Raw genomic sequence first — 21,824 nt, forward strand, 5'->3', positions numbered from 1 at the left:
TTTATATACTGGCTGAACCGTCTAATTTATGAGTGGAATGTATTTTAAAAAACTGAACTTTCTCTGCGACCATCACAAAGTACAGGGCAACATTTCAGAAAATAAAACAAAGCAAAAAAGTAATTAGAAAAAAAAACAATGGAAAAGCAAAAGTAGTGTCTGCAAGGATGAAGCGAAAAAGAGACATGAGTGAGGGGAAAGCATTACAGAAAAAGGCACAGTCTACTTCCTGGTGCTCTCAGTTTGAATTTCAATCAAATTAGCGTCTCTTAAACTCAAAGTGACCCGTCTAGCCCCATTTCATCTGAAATGCTGATGAGGTTCAATGCACAATTAGCAAGGCAGACATCTCTCTCAAGAGACAAGCCTGTTGATAAAAATTGAAAAATTAAATCATTTTCAGGGACACAGAATGGCAGCAAGAGAAACACTCTGATGTGAGTAGGGCGCACGGCACACAGCCTCACACTCGCACTTTAATATGCCCTATGCTCATTCTATAAGTATAATCACCTCCAGTATCAGTATATTTAGACCATTATCTAAGGGGGTGGCCCAATAATGTTTCAGGAAATAGGTCATTAGAAATTAACCATTAGCATCCTGCTTTCGACTCCAAGTCTGACCTAATATCCGGGCAAAGTCATGGCTGAAATGTGTAATTACTGTCATATGGTTGTATTTATCCTATATTTATTTGAGCTGCCAATAGTGCTTAAATAGGGGGAATCCAGTCTCTTAAAGAGTCAGGCCGAAGGTTGGCTGACTCACATCCGTCCACCTCAGCTATTGATTTTTTAACCAGAAGAAGTATATCGTCATGCCACTGAGGTCAATGGAAATGTTATTGTGACAGTCTTGCCAGCTGAAATGTGACCTTTACTAGACAACATAATACAAAGCCAAAGTGCCCACGTATAAAGACAAGGACAAAGCAGACGCCAGTAGCAATGTCCCGCAGTGGCCAAGACTGACGCCACATCTCAATATAAAGTCAAAATTCAAATTGATTTGGACCTAATGTTAGACATTCAAAGATACATATTTTTAAATGCAGCAGCACAGGAGACAGGAAAGGTCATTTTGTCAAACTACAGTGAACGTATAGACTAACATTTTTAGATTTACTTCACTGGTTATTGTCCTGAAGCTATGCCATTGCATTAGAACTCAATATCCTCCCTTCTTGAAAAGTTTCGCCACTCAACCAAGTGGCGTCATCAGGCTGATGAAGAGCTTTTTTGCTTTTATAGTCAATATACATGTGATTTATGTTGATTTTGTCCCACAAAAAGTACCAAGCTATTCCTTTCAGTTCACCAAATTACACTGAATGCATAGGTGCTGCATTTATTTCACTTTTAATTAACATTAATGTCTTTTCGGTCAGCAGAACCCCCCTCTGACGCTTGATACTCCTTTAATACTGACTGGGGGAAGAGCAGTTTTCTGCTCGGTGAACTTTTGCTCATCCCGTTGAAATGCCCAGGCTGAATTGTGTCTTTATAAAATCTTAATCTTACTTTCTTTAAATACACACTAACAGTTGTACAGATGTACAGAGAGCAGTGAGAGGCAGAGTGCTGTCAGGCAGTAAAAAATTGAACTCCTTGGAGATCCTTGCAAGCGGTACTGTCACTGATATAAATAGTGTGAGTGCAGTTCTTTTATCTCCAGAACAGCCCGGCGTGTGGTGGCATGGGCCTCCAAAACAATGATCCCAAATAATATACAATTAAATGAAACTTAACAACATTGGTAAAACTGTGGCTTCTGGAAGTCAGGTTTGTCACTTACTAGAAAAAAAATGTACAACTCAACCTGACTTCTAGGCATATGTTTAGAAATTAATCTTTTGTTTTAGAGCGCTATTGCCATTGATTGTTTTTGTCAATGATATGCTCCCCTGGAAAAAAAATGTGGTTCATAGGAATACCAAGGACCATGTTATGTTACAGCAATCAATAGTTTTTGTTATCAAATACTCACAATGAAGCTCATTAGTCAAAGAAAAATCAATAGTTGTAAGCCACTTTTCATATTGTATATCTTAATATGTCCTTCTTGGTGAAAATCATTTATCAAGATGCGTCACTCATCTCCACAGCTCCAACTAAAATTAAAAAAAAAAGGCCATGTGGTCAAATTTAAATGACTCACAAACAAGCACCAGATGCTTGCACAACTGAATGTGTTCAAAAAGCAATATGTAAATGCATTAAAATCACAGTTTTGTTGGAGAATATGATATATGTGTTTTGAGAATGTGTTTGCAGTCATTAGCATAAGTGCAATGATGAAATGCAATCGTTATAACTGAAAATCCTCGAAAGAAAGAAAAATCACAGCGCTGACTATTATGGTCAATTCATTAATTCTTTCAAACTGTAGTGCCATGCAGTTTCACATCTGCAAGGGAGGTGTCCGCATTAAAAATTCCTGTACAGATTATGAACCACTTGAGTCGACTAATTGCTTGCAGCTGAATGTTCTAATTGAGCCACAACAGTCCTAAGGTTATTTTCATAAAATCATTGTGCTCATGAATATAATATGCTATTCAGATAGAAAAACAAGATGGAGTGCCAACAGAATCAATCAAACTCGGCAAAACCGTAATCCCATTCTCCACACTTTAGGGCTATGGGCATTTTAGAATGTTTCAAAGTGAACTCTGTTCACAACACAAGTAGAAGTGGAATTTGGGTCTTTCGTTTAGTCCCAAAAATGAGTACATCAAAGGACTTGTTGCAACAAAAATCATTGTCCTTGCAATTTTTAGACACAAGTTTAAAGTGAAGTGCTAAAATGTTACAATAAACACCCAGATTTTTGAAAAAGAATAACTATAAAAAAAACAGGGAAAAAGAGAAATAACAGCATAAATTTGAAAAAAATTTAACAAATTGGAATTGGCAGGCTTTTACCCACTACACACTTGATTTGAATGATTAACAAAGCATAATTGAAATCTATAGCATCTTACTTCATTCATATGCAATTTTGTTTTACAAAAATCTCCTTTATGACATTGGAAAAAAAGAAAAAAAAGTAACTAACTTTTTTTGGGGGAAAATAAATATAAACCACATTTTGAAGATTTTATTCTGTTTGTTTTTAATTTTCGCTTCCTTTATTCAGACTGCACAAACAGAGCTTGAACACCTAACAGAGGGATCTTATCACAGGCTTTTCCCTATAAATATTCCTACTTCTCTCTTATCTTAAATTACACTAGAACTACACAGAAATCTAACATTTTGAACTGCTAGGTGTCTGAATTAGTGAACTGAATTAGTCCTCTGCAGACAAGCTTTTGAAAGACACCGGATTGGAGTCAGTGTTTGTGATTCTGAGGGACATTTTTTGCATGAACAAGGCTAAGCGCAGTATAATACTGTGGGCCAAAAGCACAGCATGGCTGCGCAGTAGCCTTTCAAGGCAGACAATGTGCGTCAGCTATCTGACTTCATCAAATAGGACTTGACAATGGCCCCACTGAATACAAGGGATGTACTCTTTTTATTCCTTTTTTTCCCAAGGTGGCCTGCAAGAGTAGCTGATGGTCTCACACCAGCCAATATCTCTCTCTGTGGCAGTCATATGTCATTCCTTCTTTCGCACTTTGGCTCAGATGGCATCCTTGGGTGACAACTGGTCTCATATATTAAGTCTCACATAGCATGTAGTGTTATTGGTGGAACCCTGCTACGTTTCAATGAGCGGGGACAAATCCATGCACGTCTTTGGCTCGTCTTTATTGCTAAAACATACTTGTGTGAATGTTAGAAAATTTTAAGGTCAGAAATTAGTTACTGGTCAAAAGTTTATAGTTTACAGGACCTTTTTTTTACTAAGTAAGAAAAAATTACAAAACCTTTACCTAAACACGGAGAGAAGATAAAAAACCTTTTTGACTAAAAAAACTCTTACTAAAAACTCTTGACTAAAAAAAATTTTTTTAGTATAAAGTTATATTGTGGAACCAAAGAATTGTCAAAATCTGGCAATGATGTATTCTAATCCCTTTGTCAGGATTTATGGTCAATCAATAAGCTTTAGGCTCATGGTAGAGCTACAGAGTCCTGAAGCAAATTAAAACAAGAACAAAATTTAGGCTTTAAACTCCTTTTGGTCAAATAAAGAAACTATAACGTTAAAATTCATTTACATTGTGTTTAAGTCAGTTTTACCTTCTAAGTTACTTCTTGTGCATACACGTAAATAATAGTTTAAAAATAATTGAAAGGGATCATTGACAGTATATGAGAATTGGACTGAATGAGTGCGATGTCACCCACTTGGCTCCAAAAAAAATAAAGTCGCCATTCTTTTTTTGGAGCCAGACAACGTCAATAAGCAGTGATTGGTCCGAGTCGCTCTGAGTCATTGATATGACAACCAATCTCACCAATCAGGAGAGATTGTTGGAAGTCCACATCCCTACCACTTGAAAGCAGGTCTTGAAGTAATATGTCTATCAAATGCTTCAAGGTGGGGGAAAGCAGGTGCCACCCACTTGTTTTGAGTGATCTGATTTGCCTTTGTATAACTTTGTATAATCATGAAAAAAATTTAGGATTAGCATGCAGCAGAGCAAGAATGGTTATTCTGGCAATTATAATGACCATTTATTTCTCAATAGAAGTCTATGGGATTTTGGCGGGTACTTCCTCTTTGGAACGCCAGGGGGGAGGGATCACTCAATCCAGTTCTTATATAGAGTCAGTGGAATGAACAAATAAATAAACCTCAAAAATTGAAAAGTTTGCATTGAATCTTACATGTTCTCTAATAGTGGGAAGCATAGTTTTAAAATGTAATGATGAATAAAACACCGAATACATGCCCCAAAATGAATTTAGCTTTGCATTTCATTACTTAATCATGGTAATACCTACTCATTGAACTGCAATCACTAAATGTCGTATGAATGTGTTGATCCCATGCTGCTTGTTAAACCGACCTGATCTGGTGATTTCTTCTTTTCAGTCTGGCTGATAGTTTAATCATATAGTCTCTCTTTATAAGCAAAAGGTTACCATTTGTCTTTGAGGAGCAATGCCTATAAGGTTACATTAACATAAAAAGTTCAGTTTCTTTAGAGAAAACGAAACAAATATGGATAAATATTCACTTTTCTTTATGTCTTAATAACTCAACTTTTCAGGAGGGAAAGGAAAACCACACAAAGCTTGAAGTAACACTGAGTTTTCAGGCACTTATCACACTCACCTTGATGTTTAAAAATCCCAACTGATTTAAGCAAACAATGAAACAAAAATAAATAAATCCTTTACTTAAACAACGCATTTGTGGTCCACATATTGTCTATATAAACTGTAACTACATCTGATAACTTTAATTTTTTTAAATACATTTTTGTTTTTCTGTATATCTATATGTATTCCAATACTCTTCAAATGTATATTCAAGTGCTACAATTCAATATACTGATTTGTAAAAAAAATAAATAAATAAAAAAGGTCATCTAATGGGAACAGCAGCCCATCTTACATTTTCTCTCTTCTTTTATTCATGTATGCAGACAGATTGACTTTCCAGCAGATTTTGCTGAAAGCAAGTAGTTTCATTTCACTAATACATGCAAACTATAAAGCAAACAGTGATAGACTAATGTAAGCACTCTGAATGCAGATTGTACATTTGTAAGGCTTTTCAGAAAGCCTGAAAAATAACAATAGACAAAGGAATTACCTTTGCAAGCCAGATCAGATCAGCATTATGCCAATCCTCTCATGAGTGTAACTTTGTTTTTGGGGGGAAAAAGAAAGCCCATTTGTGTTGTGATCATACTTAAAATATCTTAACAAACTTGCAGTGTTTTTTAATGTTTAATATCTACTATCAGTATACAAGATCTTGAAATTAAGATGCTGTTTTTTAGTATCAGATGAATCATTGTTAATAATTAACATTTTTGGAGGGATTTTAGTGCTGAGAAGTTACTGCTGTGCTTTTCATTTCACACATACCTTTGCTACGTTGGACTGAAAACTTTGAAAACGTTTGTTGCAAAAAATCTCATTTGATTTTCTTTTACAAATGTTTATCAACCAGAGAAAAGGATGATCATCAGCAAAACGTGCCCTGGTTACTTTCAAGTGGTGGTGATTGGTTAGACAACTTACAGGCATGTGTGCAAATTTACCTTTGTGACATGATTTTATAAGCATCTGGAAGATAGCAGTTGATGTTCTCCATCTGGAAAGGGTCTGCATCACAGATCTTATCGTCTGTTCGGCCGTAGTTTGCACTTTCGATCATAATGACATCACTTCCTGGACACCGCAGATCGATGGGGTAACCCTCACAGGACAGTTCTCTCCGCACTAAGCCGAATGGCAGGGCAGCTCGACTGAACCCTAAGAGAAGAGAAGGAGAAAAAAGTTGTATCAGTTAGAGCTGAATGGAGATGTGATGCTGCAATGACTCAAAGTGGAAAGCAGTGAAAAGTGGAGGACAGAAACTGTGGGAACTGAATTTAGAAAAGGGATTAAAATTCCATTTGTGTTCTCTCTCATTTTGTCTTAAAAATGAACAAATAAAAATAAAACAATCTTCATTTGTCACTAAAAAATGAAACCCTGGTTAGGACTGCTTTTCAGATATACTCATAGACACTAAATATGTCACATCTAAACCGCACCAGGGGGCTAATGGTGTTACTATGTCATCCTTGTGCCTTAACTGCTCCTGAAAAAAATCAATATTTGTCATTAAAGGCTGTTTGTTGGCCTAAATGTCTGGAGCCTTGAACCATCTGTAAAAGGACACTGACATGGGTTGGAAAATAAAAAAAACGAACCTTCAACATTGCAGCACAGAAATCTATACCTCATTCAAGGCTTTTGTCAAAAATACTCTTTTTACTGTTACCCAGTTTTATGTTTGATTTCAATATGAAAATGCAGAGTGTACCGCTAGAGATTTATGGTTTTCCTGCATTGCCCATTTTTCTGTACAAAAATAAAAAAAAGATCAACAAACATGACAACACAAGTGTAATTTAATCCACTTTGCAGGGTTGACAATTGCAGGTTGGACTAAGCGATGCTTACACAGTTTGTGTGTTTTTCAGTGTGTGTGTCATTGGCGTAGAAATGAGATCGATACTGTGCCTCTACAAAGATTAACAATGCCAAAGTCATTTCAAACTAAAAGAAACTACATGGATAACACCGATTTGATTTCAACTGTGTCCTTTGTCAAAAGGAGCTCTCCTCAACCACGTGTCAAATATTAAAGAAGTGTGGCAGGGAGCTAAAAAAAAAATCAAAACACTTCCAGCTGCTCCTCCATCCTCTTCTTTGTCTAATAACTACTGTCTCCCTGCATGACTTTGTCATCTCTTTGAACCCCTATATAACAACGTTGCTACCTATAACTTGGTTGATGGCTGTTGTTTCCTAGGGCTCTGTCTCTATTAATGAGCCTTAGTTCATTTACGAGAAGAGAAAAACACCATCACTGCATGTCAGTCTCTAATTTGTTTGCTTCTTGGACAAGCTGGCGTGATCCATATGTGCAGTTGCTTAAAATCACAGAGCCCTTTGTCTCTCCCTCTTTTCATAAGTCATTCTTTGTTCTTAGTGTAGCAGCGGTTTACTTACAGAAACTGACTAAATTGACCAAGAAAGGCTGAGTTCATTTCACCCCATTGAATGCTTCATCAATTTACTACCAATACAATTATCTTTGTCTGATTAAATGCTAAGCTACAGTGGCAGGGGATTGGCATTCTGCATTGTGCTTCCTTCCAAGCAATGCTGCTGTGGTATTTTACAAAGGGAGATAAATGTCAGTTAGTATTGCTTGATGCGTCATCTTTGCACCAATCAGGTAAAGCCCAACTTCTAAGTGGCTCGGTGAGGAGCTCAGCGCAAACAAAGGATCTGTCTATTTGGAGCAGGACACCTGCTCTGGTGTGCCTACCCTCTATTGTTGGTGAGAAGATGATCATCAAGGTACTTTCTACTTGACAGGAAAGTTTCTCATGTGACCAACTGACATAAAAGTAGAGCCTTTCAAGTATGATGTATTTCCCTTTTTTTAAAACCCTGCTCTCTATGGAATCAAATAGACAGGTGATCAAGAATTTATCAGCGTTTGGGGGGGAGAAATAAAGTGAATGAAAACAAGACTTAAATCAATTAATAAATGTATTTTAACAGCAATCTTGTTTGTCCAAAGATGAAAGAAACTCAGATATGTAATGGAGGAAGATTTGTGGGTTTTCTCGCACCAATCCTGTTGTTAAAAGAAATATCAAACATTAGAAATTACAAACCTCATGCTGTTTGACCTAAAATGTGCAATACTCATTCAAATTAGTGAACATTTAAAAGTTAAATCATTAAACACAATCTTATTGTCTGCTAAATGGGTAAGAAGGAACTTGATCCAGGTTGGCCTTGCTAAAGAGGTCAAACAGAAAAGACTTAGACGGATCATCTGGTTAGCAGTTACTAGCTGAAAGAGATTAACTTGAAGGGCCATAGTTTGTGGCTGGAAGTGATCTGTTTTTCTGGCTGTACCTTAAGACCACTGAGCCTGATCTCAGAGTCCACAGCCAAACCCACTGATGCTCTGTTTCCCAGGAACACTGTAAAAACACCTAAATCACTCAGTGGAGTCTCTCTAGTTTTTGCTTTTGGTTCTTTGATTTAAAGCTGTCTCTGTACTTAAAGAGAAAAACAGACACTGCAGGAATGATGATCTAAATGCACTCTTAAAAATAAGAGGAAATCTTAGCTGAAATAAACTAGTCACCTCTCAAAACATGGTAATTAAGGGCCCTGTAAAATGGGACATTTTTACAATCAATGTTTTTGACCACAAGTACAATTTTCCCTTCTCCAAAAGCACTTTATTATCAGCCAGATGGCTACGTGCATCAGCCACCAAAAGCATGGTTGTAAACAATTTGTGAAAGGCTAGCCACATTGATTAGACCCAGAGCTGAACTAGTTTCTCACAGTAATGTCAGGTGTTATTTCTGCTCCAGGGAGATGAGCGAAACAAATTAGTGTGAGAGCATCCAGTTGAAAAGTTTCCTTTGAATAACTTTTGTTTTTAATGATTTTAACTACAGAATATTTTTTTTAAACTCATTTTTTAGTTAATGTCTGAGCTAAAAGTAATCACATAAATGCTTTTTGTGATATGAATTCCCACATATACCTTTGCCAAATCCATTTAAAAAAAAATCCTTGTGTCACTATTTTAAATTAATCTGTTATTCAACACTGATAATGTGACGTAACTAAATTGACATCAATCCTTCATTGCAGCAACAACACAATAGAGTAATCACACTTAATCGGACATAAACAAATCCAATGCTACTGTCCCACTTAACTGAATAATTTTATTATTCAAATGAGCCAGAAAAGTAATCATTACTTTGTTCATGATATCATTAGTGTAATTGTTCAGCGACTGAATGACATGAAATTTATTTACTTCCCATACGGTGCCTGTAAAGCAGGTCAGGAATATAAATGTTGAAACACTGACAAAGTAAAGCTCTAAACACTGCTTCACAGATTGATGCAGGTGAGATTATTCCTTCAAACGTTTATCATGAGGGTGTTACGTCTCAGCCATTTTGACCTACTTTTAAAACGTGTGTACATTTTAGATACACTTTTACCATTCACATTTAAAATATTAAAAAAAAAATGTTTTTAGGGAGTTTCTTTTTATCTGCAGTGTACCAAAAATGTTTGAACATTTATGGGAATTCATCTGTTTGTATTTTAATGAATACTTGTAACCCTTGTGCTATCTTAGGCACTTTAACATTGGGAGTTGGGTCATTTAGACCCACTAGACAGTGCGCTGAACCTTTTTTCTTCAATGATTTGTGAACCTCACTGGTGTCCATGGTTTACATGAAATCTTTCCACCTTTATCCCCCTTTGTCATGGTAGGGAGAACACGTCAATGTGAAGGTGGGGTCATCTAAGATAGCACAAGGGTTAAGAAGCTGAACACAATCTTCAAAACACATCTTTGCATTAAAACTCTGCAGTAATATATCCAAATTTCTTTTGAAGTAATAAAACAGGCATCTTTCCAAACATTTAAACATCATTGCGAAATACTTTATTTAAAAGGTAGGAAGCAAAGTATGGACTATAGACATGACGAAAATACATATAACCTTCATGTTAAATATAATGACGATTTCTAGTCAGGTCACTTTTATGGTTTGGATAAAACTATTTTCAGTCAATCCATTTGGTAATGTCAGTCAAATCCATGTCAGCCAAAATTACAGCTGCAACACAGTATTATCTGGGTTCATTTGGTAAACAGTAAATAAACTAAACATTTTTTTCTTTTATTGGATTGCAAACCTTAAAAAAATTAGACTTTAAAAAACAACATTAAAAAGTGAGGTTTGCTTTTTAAGCCAACCATGAACAGCTTAGGGTTTCACTAGAATAATTGGAAAGTGTTCAAATATTTTGTTTAGTATTGTTTGATGTGTTTTTCAATGAAACTCTATATGCAACGGTTCCCATGTTGGTACCTGTTGCTTGGTGAATTTTATTCTTAATTGCAGCAGTTCATAAACCATTTGAAGATTAACAACTGTGAGATCCCCCCCAACACACATCATGCACATATTGTAAGGTGGACCCATTATGCACTGTCTCTTTGGTGCTGTAATGATTTAATTCATTTTTATTCCCACAGATGAGCCAAATCAATTGGAAAGTGACCATCTGGTAGGATATGAATGTCACTGAAGCAGAGGTAATGAGCAACATGCCTTTCTATTTCACAGAAATGAGGAGTCATTAGAATGGTATTCGTTCTGTCATGTAGCCAGACATTACATGGTCAAACCTACAGGGACATACATGCAGATACTAAGGAGATGAAGAATATCTACGTAATGCATGCACAATTAGTAAAACAGCTGTACGTTTAATCATAACACCAATTTTTGTCTGCCAAATGAAACCGCTCTGGTCCTTCTTTAGACTCTTGCAGCTTAAACATCAGGAGGACTGCTTTTCTTTTAACCCAATTTTGCATCCTGTAAATGGTTTTCATATTAAAATGACCCTTTGTAATCAGAGTTACAAATGCTTCCACAGTCCATCCAGGGGCAAAGCAGAGGGCGATCAAAAGGCCTATTCAGGCACTAACGCTGCCATCATTGTGCCCAAAGCACAAAAGAGGTCTCTAGATTATTTTGATGTGAAACCAGATAATTTCTGTGGAGAGCCAAAGAGAGGTGTGACAGGGACGCTCCCGATGCTTGTCGTCTACCGTTAACACAGCCCTTTGATTTTCTGCACTGAACTAAACAGCTGATTGTAAATGAGCAAGCATCTCTGCTGGCCTACCATTATTTTGCACTTCTGGGATGACAAGCTAGCTTTCTGGGGGGACAGTGGTTGAATAAAAAGTGTGGCCTATAGCATTAGCTTTGAGCAAGAAGGGGACACAGCTTGAGTTTTTCCAGGTTTGTCACCCCCTACTACATCACAAATGTAAATCTATGTTAAAAGCAAAGTACGTTTGAAAGGAGAAAAATCTTTAATTTGAGACCCTTCCCACAGAGCTGATTCCATAATCCACAGATATCCTTTACAACAGCACGCATTCTTAGGAAGTCAGTTCTTTGCAGGGGAGCAGACGAAAGAAAATATTGCACATATCCAGCAAGCAGCGGGGTATGAGCTGCACTGCAAGAACTGTAAAAAAAGAATTATACTGTGGCTTTTCAGATATTAACAAGGTTTTAAATGTGCGCACATTGACTTTAACCCAAGACTGTGTTCCAGTTTTTCCGCTTTGCATGCTAAAATCAAACTCAGCATGCTGGACACAACTGCAAGCATACAGCAACTCTACAATATAAGCAGCTTTTCTTCTTTTTATTTTGAAAAACTGAAAGGAAATAGAAAAATGATGGGACACGTTCCCTAAAAAACATGTTTTAATCCTTTTTTCTGGAGCTAAAGCTCCAGCGTTGAACAGCGCTACAACTACTGTAACTCTTTAACCTTCAATGCAAATTCCAGCGGATTCTGAGGCAGAAAAAAGCATCCTTGTGGTGATATGCAACACTTTACAGTAGTTACATGCTTGCACAATTGAGGTAAATCAGATGATTCTGTTGCAGAGAAAAGCAGCTTTATGCTGTTATGCAACACTTTACGTTTGTAATGTGTTGTATATCGGTGCAAAGCTGATATGAAAAGCAGCTTGTCTCTAAGTCTGAATCAGTGGATTCACTTTGATCAAAGAAAATGTCAAAGAGTTATACTTCGTTCAACCCGGGAATGTGTTGCACGTTTGAGAAGGCCTTGTACACACTTTTAGCATATGGTGTTCACACTGGGCTACTGATACAAGCACATACTCACATTTAGGAGAGGCTTGATGCTAAATGTCAAAGTGGTGCAAATCTTGCTCCAGGCTTCATCTTTCACCGCTCTATTCTGATATATGAAAGACTTGATGTCATAAAATTCCAGTCCGGCACAAACATTTATTTATTTATTTCTCCTCGTGATCAATTTTCAAATAGTTGGCACTTCTGTGATTAAAAAAGGACGCTTCACCTACATCACTACCAAATCTGATCCTCAGATTGGTCAACGTTTGACCAGTTTAACTTTCAATGCGAAATCAACGGCCGTGTATTTTATTTATAGACCCCGGATATAGACTTAAAAACATGTAGCAACGCATGAAGGCAAGTTTTGAACGTGGTGGCCGGAAATGTGCATCTATGCACGATTAATTAGGCGTTTCATTGGACGTGGGCGCTTTAACACTTGTTGCCGAGGCCGGTATGAACGTAGCAGTGGGATTTGTCAAAAGGCATGTGTTACTCAGTGTCCTTGGCCACATCTCTAGTGTTAAAGGGTTAACTCATTTTCATCCAATAATTAAAAAATTCAAGGAGTAAAATTGACAAAATGGAAAAAAAAAAAGTTTTATTATTATTTATACACATTAGACTAACGTGTATTGGTAACTAACTAGAGTAAAGCTGAACAAAGTTGCCTTTTGCTATTATGATCAAAATATTTGAATTCATAAGTCATTCTATGTGGTGACAAAAACACGTAAAACACTTTCTTTAACCAGACTGAGGCAGATGACAAAACAGAAATTGGAAGAAGAGGCAAAGAGCAGAGAGGGAATGAGCATTCCAGTCTCATTTGTATTCTCCACCATTCAGTTCACTCCAGTTCATTTACATCTCTGCTACTTCCATAGCAACAGCAGGGGGGCTATCAAGAGCATCTTTGATATAGGTACATGACTCTGAAAAAGATCTTGTCATTTCATTTGGAGTAGATGCCATTTTTGTTACGGTGGGCCCCTTTAAACAGAAATTTTATCCTGTCAAACAAATTTACCATGCCACCAACTTTCTTTTTGCTTCCTCATCTACCAGTCCGCGCAGACACATGAGCCTGCACAGCAAATGTCATAAATGTAAAGTAATGAAATATGAACCCTTAGGACTTAATTTAACTATGTGAGCCCGTAAAGAGTCAAGGTGGGAAGTGTTCCTACCAGGCCAAATGAAAGAGTAGTGCACAGCCTCATCAAATTCCACGTGCACTTGTATGTAAATCAACCTTTCGGCCTAATTAAGCGCTGTGGGGCTCATCAAGGTCATAAATCCGCTTCTTTCATAATACATTATTGACTTCACATCATCTGCACATGTTTGGCTGACTGCACTCAAACAAGCACACAGTGTCATCTCACCCTCTAATATCGAATAGCCCTGAGGCCAAGCGTCATTGGTGGGGGAGGTAGAAATAAAGAGGGAGAGCTTTTTAGGTCACAATAAAGCAAAAAAAATGTCTGGTTGTCTGGTTGATGTAATGGGTCCAGTGACCGACCAGCAGTTACTGAAGCTTCATGGTCACAGATTTTGAACTTCCCATGTTAAAGTTCCCATGGCAAGGTCAGCCTCCTTTTACTATGACATTGTCAAAGTTGGATTAGTTTGCTTTGAAAAATGAAAAAAACATCTTTAGGATTCATCTAAATTCAGGAGAAATTCAAACTCTGAGGATACAGTCTGCTCCAATGTTACCGCGTACTTCAGACAGTGCAATATAAAAGTGAGCTGACAGTGCGATAAATCTGCAGACGGATCCCATGAGCCTTTGCAGTGAGAAATGATACAGGACAGTCCCTGATATGAATCACAATGCCTCATAGCAACAGCAGTGTCTTCTAACTTCACTAAACAGTCTTATTAGCTGAATCTCACACTTTATAAATAGATCAGAAGTGCAAACTTAAAACGAAGTTTGAGGGTTGCTCCTCAGAGGACCTCTCCATTCTACTTATTTTGTGTTTCTCAGCTCTGGTGTATATCACTTTCACACATGCTGTTAAAGATAATGAAAACAATGAGCTGAGATTCATCGTGTAGCCTCAACTTCCTTCTATGCTCCAGCGAAGCATTTGATATTCCTCAATTCAATAAAGAAGAATTCCCCCAGTGGGTCACCAACGGCAGCACACACACAAATGAGAAGTGTCCATCTGCTTGGTTTGCATTCACAGAGTGCACTTCCTCAAGTAGCTCACAGCAGTGGCTCCCTCTTTCCAAGCCTTTGCTCTCATGTGTATGCATTTGTGCCGCATTATTCAGCGAGTGCTTCCACTGACCCACACCTGGCATTTAAATTCCCTGACCAACAGGGTAGTCATGCCCTGATGACATGACTGCTGCTGCTACAGCTGAATTCTTTATGCAGCTCTTATTCAGCTTCAACCACACACTTGTCGCCTTCCAGGATGGGCAGGTTGTCATTTGACACAATGCTGTTGCAGCTAAACACACAGAAAAAAGCATTCAAAGTTATCTGTGCCTTCAGGTACAAGTCCCATTCCCATCATCTTTTAATCTGTTGTAAAAGCGTTCCCAGTGGTCTTTTATTTATGCTGTATTTAGCCAAAATCCAAACACCTGTGTTGTTCTCTAGGAAATTGGATGTCTGAATTCCTTCACTAAAGACTACTTGGTGCACTATATAGTGAGTTTTCTATTTTGTGGCGCTGTCCGAATCTTCAATTCCAAAATCAAGTGTCCTAAAAAATTCTCTGAAACCTCTGCGATAAAACAGTTTGTATCGATGCTCACTAGATTGGCGAAAATTGTGTTTAAACAATTTTTGCCAACAAAAAAGTGTGTTTAAATTTGTTTTTTTTAAACCATCATCATCAAAACACAGTGGATTCACAAATAGTTATTGTAAAATGCTCTTTGATTAGATTGTCACTTTGTGAAATTGGTCATATTTGCAGTTTCAAAAAAGAAAAAGAAAAAAAGTAGTGTGCATGGTGTCCAAATAGTTTTTGAAATCCAGGGGGCTTATTGATCCCGCACTATAAAGTTCTTAGTAATTAGGGAGTAGGGAGGGAATTCAGACACTGCCATAGTTTCTGCAGAGCAGCTGTAATTCTTTAGATATTCTCCTCTAAGTTGTTGATGTGGCGAGCTAGTCGTCATTTCCCATCATCCATTTCTTTGCAATCTCTCCAACTTACAGACCCTCACAACCCCAACTTAGAATTTGGGGTGCAACTAAAATGGCGAGCAGTTTTGGAGCTATCCAGACCTACAGTTTTAAGCTAGACGACAGCTCAGATGAGGAAAACGAAGAAGAACGTGGATCTATCCATCTGCAAGTGCATGTATCAGAATGGAGCAGAGCAGGGAGCTTGTGGCCTGACAATTGTAGCTTATACGTAACAACTACAAGCTTGCTTTAAATTCACAACAAATTGAATAAAGAAATACTCAGTTTTAATCATAATTTACTTTATATAAGTTCTCCATCATGAGAACAATGCTACAAGAACATGTTAAAAAAAAACAAAAAACACAATTTTCATTGGAATGGAGGTATAAATCATAATCCGAAGAGTCCATTATGATTTTCTTTAACAAACATGAGAGCCTGTCCCACACCACCTTTTTCCCCAAAAGTTTCAGATTTCTCATTCAACGATTTGAAAAATGCCTCCTAATGTTTTCACTCCACCATCTGTCTGGTACGCTCACATGTCACGGCTGCAGCACTTTGTGGTTCTCGCTTCAGGATTTCTCAGATGTTTTTCAAGCTTATCTGGATTAAATATTATTACTGTAATAATATTCTGAATATATTTTAAAGAGGACGTGGGGGGGGGGGTGTAAAAGTGTCTAGTGTCTATGTGTGTTGGAAATCACTGAACAAGAAGTGACTTGGTAGAGCAGCTCAGATGAACCGTACCAATGTAATACAAGACACACTGAAGTATTAAAGGAAGCTCATTTGAAATGACTTTTTAAAACTGATATTGATTAGTCCTATTTTGTCCCATCGTTTACTGAAGAATAGCCCTTAAAAGCAGAAGCTTGAGGCCTTGACATACAAAAGCACTCAGGGGTCATTATGACTCACAAGGTCAACAGCTTAGCCACATGGGGTCAAGTCGTAGTGCCAAAGCACAAATAGCTTGAGATAGCATATGTTAACTTTAAAGGCAAGTGAACCAACATGTCAGGACTCTTTATTGAGAAAAGCCAAAAATGTGCATTTAGCAGAAATGACCAACATATTTTTGTAGCTTCTGCAGGAGTGAATTATAGCGGAGGCTCTCTTTTAAATGGAGAAACCTAAAACATCTAGAAAAAAAAACATTAAATGCACCAGTTAAACTCTGCAAGTTAACAAGCTTCATAAAATTAGAATTTAGAGTTCCCTGAAAGGGTCCCGGTTTTAAAGTCTTTGTATTTATGAGTGTAGTTTCACCGGCCCTCATTTAAAGGATTCCTCTGAGGATTTATGGTTTCTCTGGATCAGGAGTGAAAGTAAGAGGACAAAAAGGATTCCACTAAGGGCAAGAAAAAAAAACGTAATGTCTGTCTCTTGACAGTGAAGTGTAAAATCAGGGAAATCATAAGCCTTTGAGTAAATCATGCTTACTTAACTCTATCATTACATGTCCTGCAGTCAGTTTTCTTTGCATGTGATCCAAACCATGGTCACGCTTCCGTCTGAGCAAGGCGTCCTCACAATGGAAACCTGATTATAAGCCCGTCGAAACACCTGCAGATTGTTGTTGTTTACATGAGATCTTTTGGCTGTTATGAAAAAAGGGGGCGTCTCATAAATCACAGTTCCAATTTGCTTCGGTGTATACATAATCGCCCACTTTCCAAATCAGAAGATACCTTTTTGATTAAATTTTATTTATAAATATTAAATCTAAATTCCCTTTCAGGCAGTGGCTATTAGTCTCCTTGCTAAAGAAACCAGAGAACATATCATTTTCGAGCTGTTGGCATCTTTGCGACCTAAACGCTTTATGTATTTTTCCCTTCAAAATCAGATATTACAGAATCAAAGCTTTAATTGCCCTTTGACCGGCCGAGATGCTTCATTTATCAGGCGTGATGTGTCCAAACTGTTTGCTGTTTGAAATACCATATAGACTGGATAATCAAAAGCATTCTCCTCATCTGCCACTTCCAGACAACACTTAATCAGTAGGCTTCTCGTAACGTCTGTCTGCAGTCCTTGATCTCCACCACACAGGCTCTACCAGCAGGAAAATAAAAAAGAACTACGGAGACTGCACCCTTTCTCTTGTGGTGTCATGCGTTTCGCTTTAGGTCTCCACAAAATGTGCCCGCTTGTATTCTGTACATATACCAGAGTATTTAACATCAGATCCGGCAGTAAACAAGAAAAATGGCACCAAAAACTTTTGAAAGGGAAGCCATGTTTGTGACAGACTGTGTATGCATTAATGTTCACATGCTGCTAGTCACATCAGTCTTGGACAGATCAGGGACAGTCAACAAAAAGACAAAAAGAAATCCCCCCCTGGATAACAAGATCTTTGGTTTTAGATCACTACACCAGGAACTGATAAGGCATTTTTATCTTCTCAGACTTGGGATTCAAAAGAGATATGTGATGGACTGTCAAAGCATGCTTGTAGATTGTTGGGATACATTTGTTCAGGCCCAGATGAGTCTACTAGAGCGAAAACAAAGTGAGACAAAGCTTGACGGCAAGTTATGACAGAGATATGGGTATATGACTAATCTCGGGAACCTTATCTAACCCAAAAAAGTTGTTGTTGGACCTGCATGGACTACCCACCATGATGAGCCGTGAAAATGGTGTGGGAAAGTGGTGCAATATTAACCCTTCAACACCAGAGCTTTAGCTTCATCGTTGACGTCCGTTGAACTTCCGTAACTCTTCAACTATTTTTCTCAATTAACATAAACTAGCTTATTCAGCTGTGCGATAATATGCATCACTTTAAAGTAGTAATATAAAAAGCAGTAGTTGCACATTAACACAAAGCAGCTTTTTTTTCTCTACTTCAGAATTCAATAGAATTACATAATAGAATAAACGGTCAATGAATTAGCGTAGTTCGAAGAGTGTTTGTTATTGCGTGCTGCTGGCGACAGCCCCACTATTATGGGGTCAAAGATCGTGTTTTTGGTGTTTTTAACATGTTCTTGTGGCATTTTTCCGATGATGGAGGACATCTATGAAGATAATTGAGCTCCTGGTTCCATTTCTGAGTATTCCTTTAGTAAAGCCATTGTGACTCAGGAGCAGACCAAAAAATGCCATTGGAAAAATCTTATAGCTGTGACGTAGAAGGTACAATCACTCCCCTCCATTCTGATGCATCCATTTGCAGACAAATACATTTATGTTAGTCTCTGTTTTCCTCGCCTGAGCTGGCATCTGGCTCAAAGCTGTACGTCTGGATGGCTCTAATATTTCCCACCATTTTTGTAGCGCTGGCAATCTTTTGGTTGGGGGTTGTACACTAATGGGAGAGACGGATGGATGATGGGAGATGAGGTATGCTTACTTGGCCTAAAACAACATAATCACAATTAAAAGACCACTTTTGAAACAGCTGAAAACATTTTTGGAGTGGGAATTTTTAGTCTCTGTGACGCTGAACTACTTTGTCAACAAACAAATCGCCAAACTAAATTAAAGATAATGTTCAAGTTTTGGCCTATGTGGGGCAGTAAGGTAATCACAAAAACACTTTTGAAAAGTCCCAGAATTAACTTGCAGAGAGCTAAATTCTTGTCAAGAACAAACATTTTGCATCAGCCTTAAGTGACCCATTAAATCAGAAGCATTTAAACAAGACAATGTATGTTCTGTTTGAACAACTGAGAAAGTCTCATGATCAAGAGCCTAGTGCGGCTTACGGATAGAAACTGCAAACAACTTAAATGCATCTCAAGGTTAAATCTGCATAAATAATCATTAGAAAGAACGCTGATGCAGCAAGGCAAACCCAGACACCTAACATAGGCCGCTAAAAGGCTGGTAAAAACCTATGATTAAGGCTGTGAATTCATGATTAGAAGGTCTAAACATTTTGGGTTACTAAAACAAGCAGCAGCCAGGTTAAGACAGTTTCTGTTTGGGTGGGAGGAGGAAGGTGGCAAGATGTCAGAGCTCCGCTATGCTCTTGCATGACAAACACCAACCTGGAGCCAGCTGTGACAAAGCCCTAATCCAGAAAATCCCTCCTTCCTTTGCAGAAAATCCTAATGAGGATTTGAAGTACTCGGCAGGGAGGAGACCCGGGGGTTGTGGTTACACCTTGCCACTGCTTGCTCTCCCAGTCATTGTCTCCTTATCTCCTTATTGGCCAAGCCTGGCTGGCGATGAAAGAGACATGACAGCATGGTGGGCCTGCGTACACAGACCCTGCGCCTGCCTGGCTCCACGGGGAATCTAGATTGTGCAGTCTGCCACAAACAACCAGAACAAGATCAAGCAAGGAGGTAGAAAGACAAAACTAAGTGAAGTTGTTTAAGTCACGCAAGACTAAACAAAAACCCCTGAGCCAAAGAGTTTTACTGATGCTCTGAATAAACAAGATATTTTAAAGTCAGATAGGCTGTCCTGTAAAATAATTATCCAAGAAACTACCTATATCCAATAACACATTAGCAAAACACAAGAGTTTTAAGTATTATAAATACTAAATGATGTGATCAAGCTAAGAAAGGTGATTAGAACTTTATTAAACGTACACAGACAAAATCTTGACATAAATAAGGACATAAAGGAATAAAATAGAGCAGTAAAAGCATTAATTACTTTTTATATGCAAAGGTTATCCAGTTAATCAAAATCTTGTTATCGGTGACATATACGGCATCTTTACCTCCAAAGAGTCAGCTTGTAGTATTTCTAATTGAATTTTCCTGTTAGATAATGGCTTTGTCGCCAGTCTATACTGCTATGACTATGCAACAGTGGGAAAAAGGGAGGGTAAAGCCATTCTAAAATGAAAAAGAAAAGTAGCTGCACATCTTCCTAACCCCATCTTGGTGTGCAGAGACAGCCTCAAACTTAACTCGAGCATCAGAGGGAGGAGCTGGATCCCATTCTTGCAGCTTCTGGCTCACCTTAAGCTGTGGATTTTTTAAAACCTGTAATTTTATTTCAGAACACCTTGATTTTCAGTTTTACTTCTTTGACTTTGAGATGAAGGTTTAAACCTTGTGCCTTTCCCTTTTGCACGATACATTGAGAGAACTTGCAAAGGTGCCCTTTCCTGGTGCCTTTGAGAAAACTCAAGTAGTTCAAACATTTCAAGCTATGAGGGGAAACAATAGTTTCAGGGTATGTGCAAAGTCTGTGTCTCTGACTTGTTCATACAGGTTTTGTACTAGAAGGTAACTTTTACATGATAGCACAGCTTCTACATAGGTTTTAAAGAAACAAATGTTGGACGTTTCTTTTATTTAACTTACAGAGATAGCTTGTTTTAAATTTGCAGACATTTACTAATTGAGTTTTTTTTGCCTTTACAGATTTTAAATTTTATATTTTAGTGTTAAACAAATTTTCAACAATTACATTTTAATGTAACATTTCATTTTAGGTCATACCTTTATTCTATTCTGTACACCACAAAAGTTGTGGTGATGCTACATTTGCTAAAAAAAGGTTTGGGTGTTTAATTGATAGAAATAAAGTGGGATGAAGCTAACTTAAGTGAATACATTCATGCCTGAATTGATTTCCAATTATTTAAAATAATATTCTTCAGCGTTCAAGGAGATGCTAGATTTAGTGGAGTCCTGGATTAGATGATACATTACAAATTTGCGGTGTACGGAGTGAAGAGGTTAATCACAATTAACTGGTTTAATTGTATCACACCAGATCTTTTGCATTTCCTTCTACAATATAAATAATATGCCTAATTGAATAAATGGTTCTTATTACTGTCATGTCAGTTTACTTTAATATTCCAAATGTTAAATGTTGCCTGATTGTTTAGTTGCTGCTTAATTTCTTCAATTTTGGCTTATTCTTAGTTGAAAAAACTTTATTATTGAAGTGAAATGTTGATGGACTACCTACTTTGTATAGGAATAAAGGCATTTTTGCACTAAGGCTCCTGACACAGAGTCCTTGCTCTGCTCTCACTCTGTCTGCCAGAAATTCCAACAATCTTTGGGGAAGCTTTTGAAGAGAGCGCACGGCTAACCTAGATTTGAATTGTTATTCTATCGTTGATACATGCAAATCCCTGAAATCCCACCAGACTAGACTAAATTATTTCGGTAGACATGCAAGCTGATTTAATCATGTCTTGTAAATCATCACTTCTTTTCTTTTTTTTTTTTTGTACATAAATACAGTTCTTGTAAAATCACACTTCCACCTTATTTCTGGAGGGTTACTATGGTGACGTCCAGAGGGGCATTACTTGGAAAAAAATAAAACAAA

General features: G+C 37.6%; 1 protein-coding gene across 50 annotated transcripts in view; it reads right to left on the minus strand.

Moving 5' to 3' along the window:
• The window catches only part of adgrl2a (adhesion G protein-coupled receptor L2a), a 264,519-nt gene that overhangs the window by 55,849 nt on the left and 186,846 nt on the right, over nucleotides 1–21,824 (minus strand). For all 50 annotated transcript variants that reach the window (XM_078945821.1, XM_078945818.1, XM_078945802.1 and 47 more), the window contains one exon: nucleotides 6,173–6,386. In XM_078945821.1, coding sequence (XP_078801947.1) covers nucleotides 6,173–6,386 — 214 coding nt within the window. The remainder of the gene's footprint in view (nucleotides 1–6,172; nucleotides 6,387–21,824) is intronic.

The sequence above is a fragment of the Oryzias latipes genome, chromosome 4 (assembly GCF_053564925.1).
Source record: "Oryzias latipes strain Hd-rR chromosome 4, Olatipes_Hd-rR_3.1".
Lineage (NCBI taxonomy): Eukaryota > Metazoa > Chordata > Actinopteri > Beloniformes > Adrianichthyidae > Oryzias > Oryzias latipes.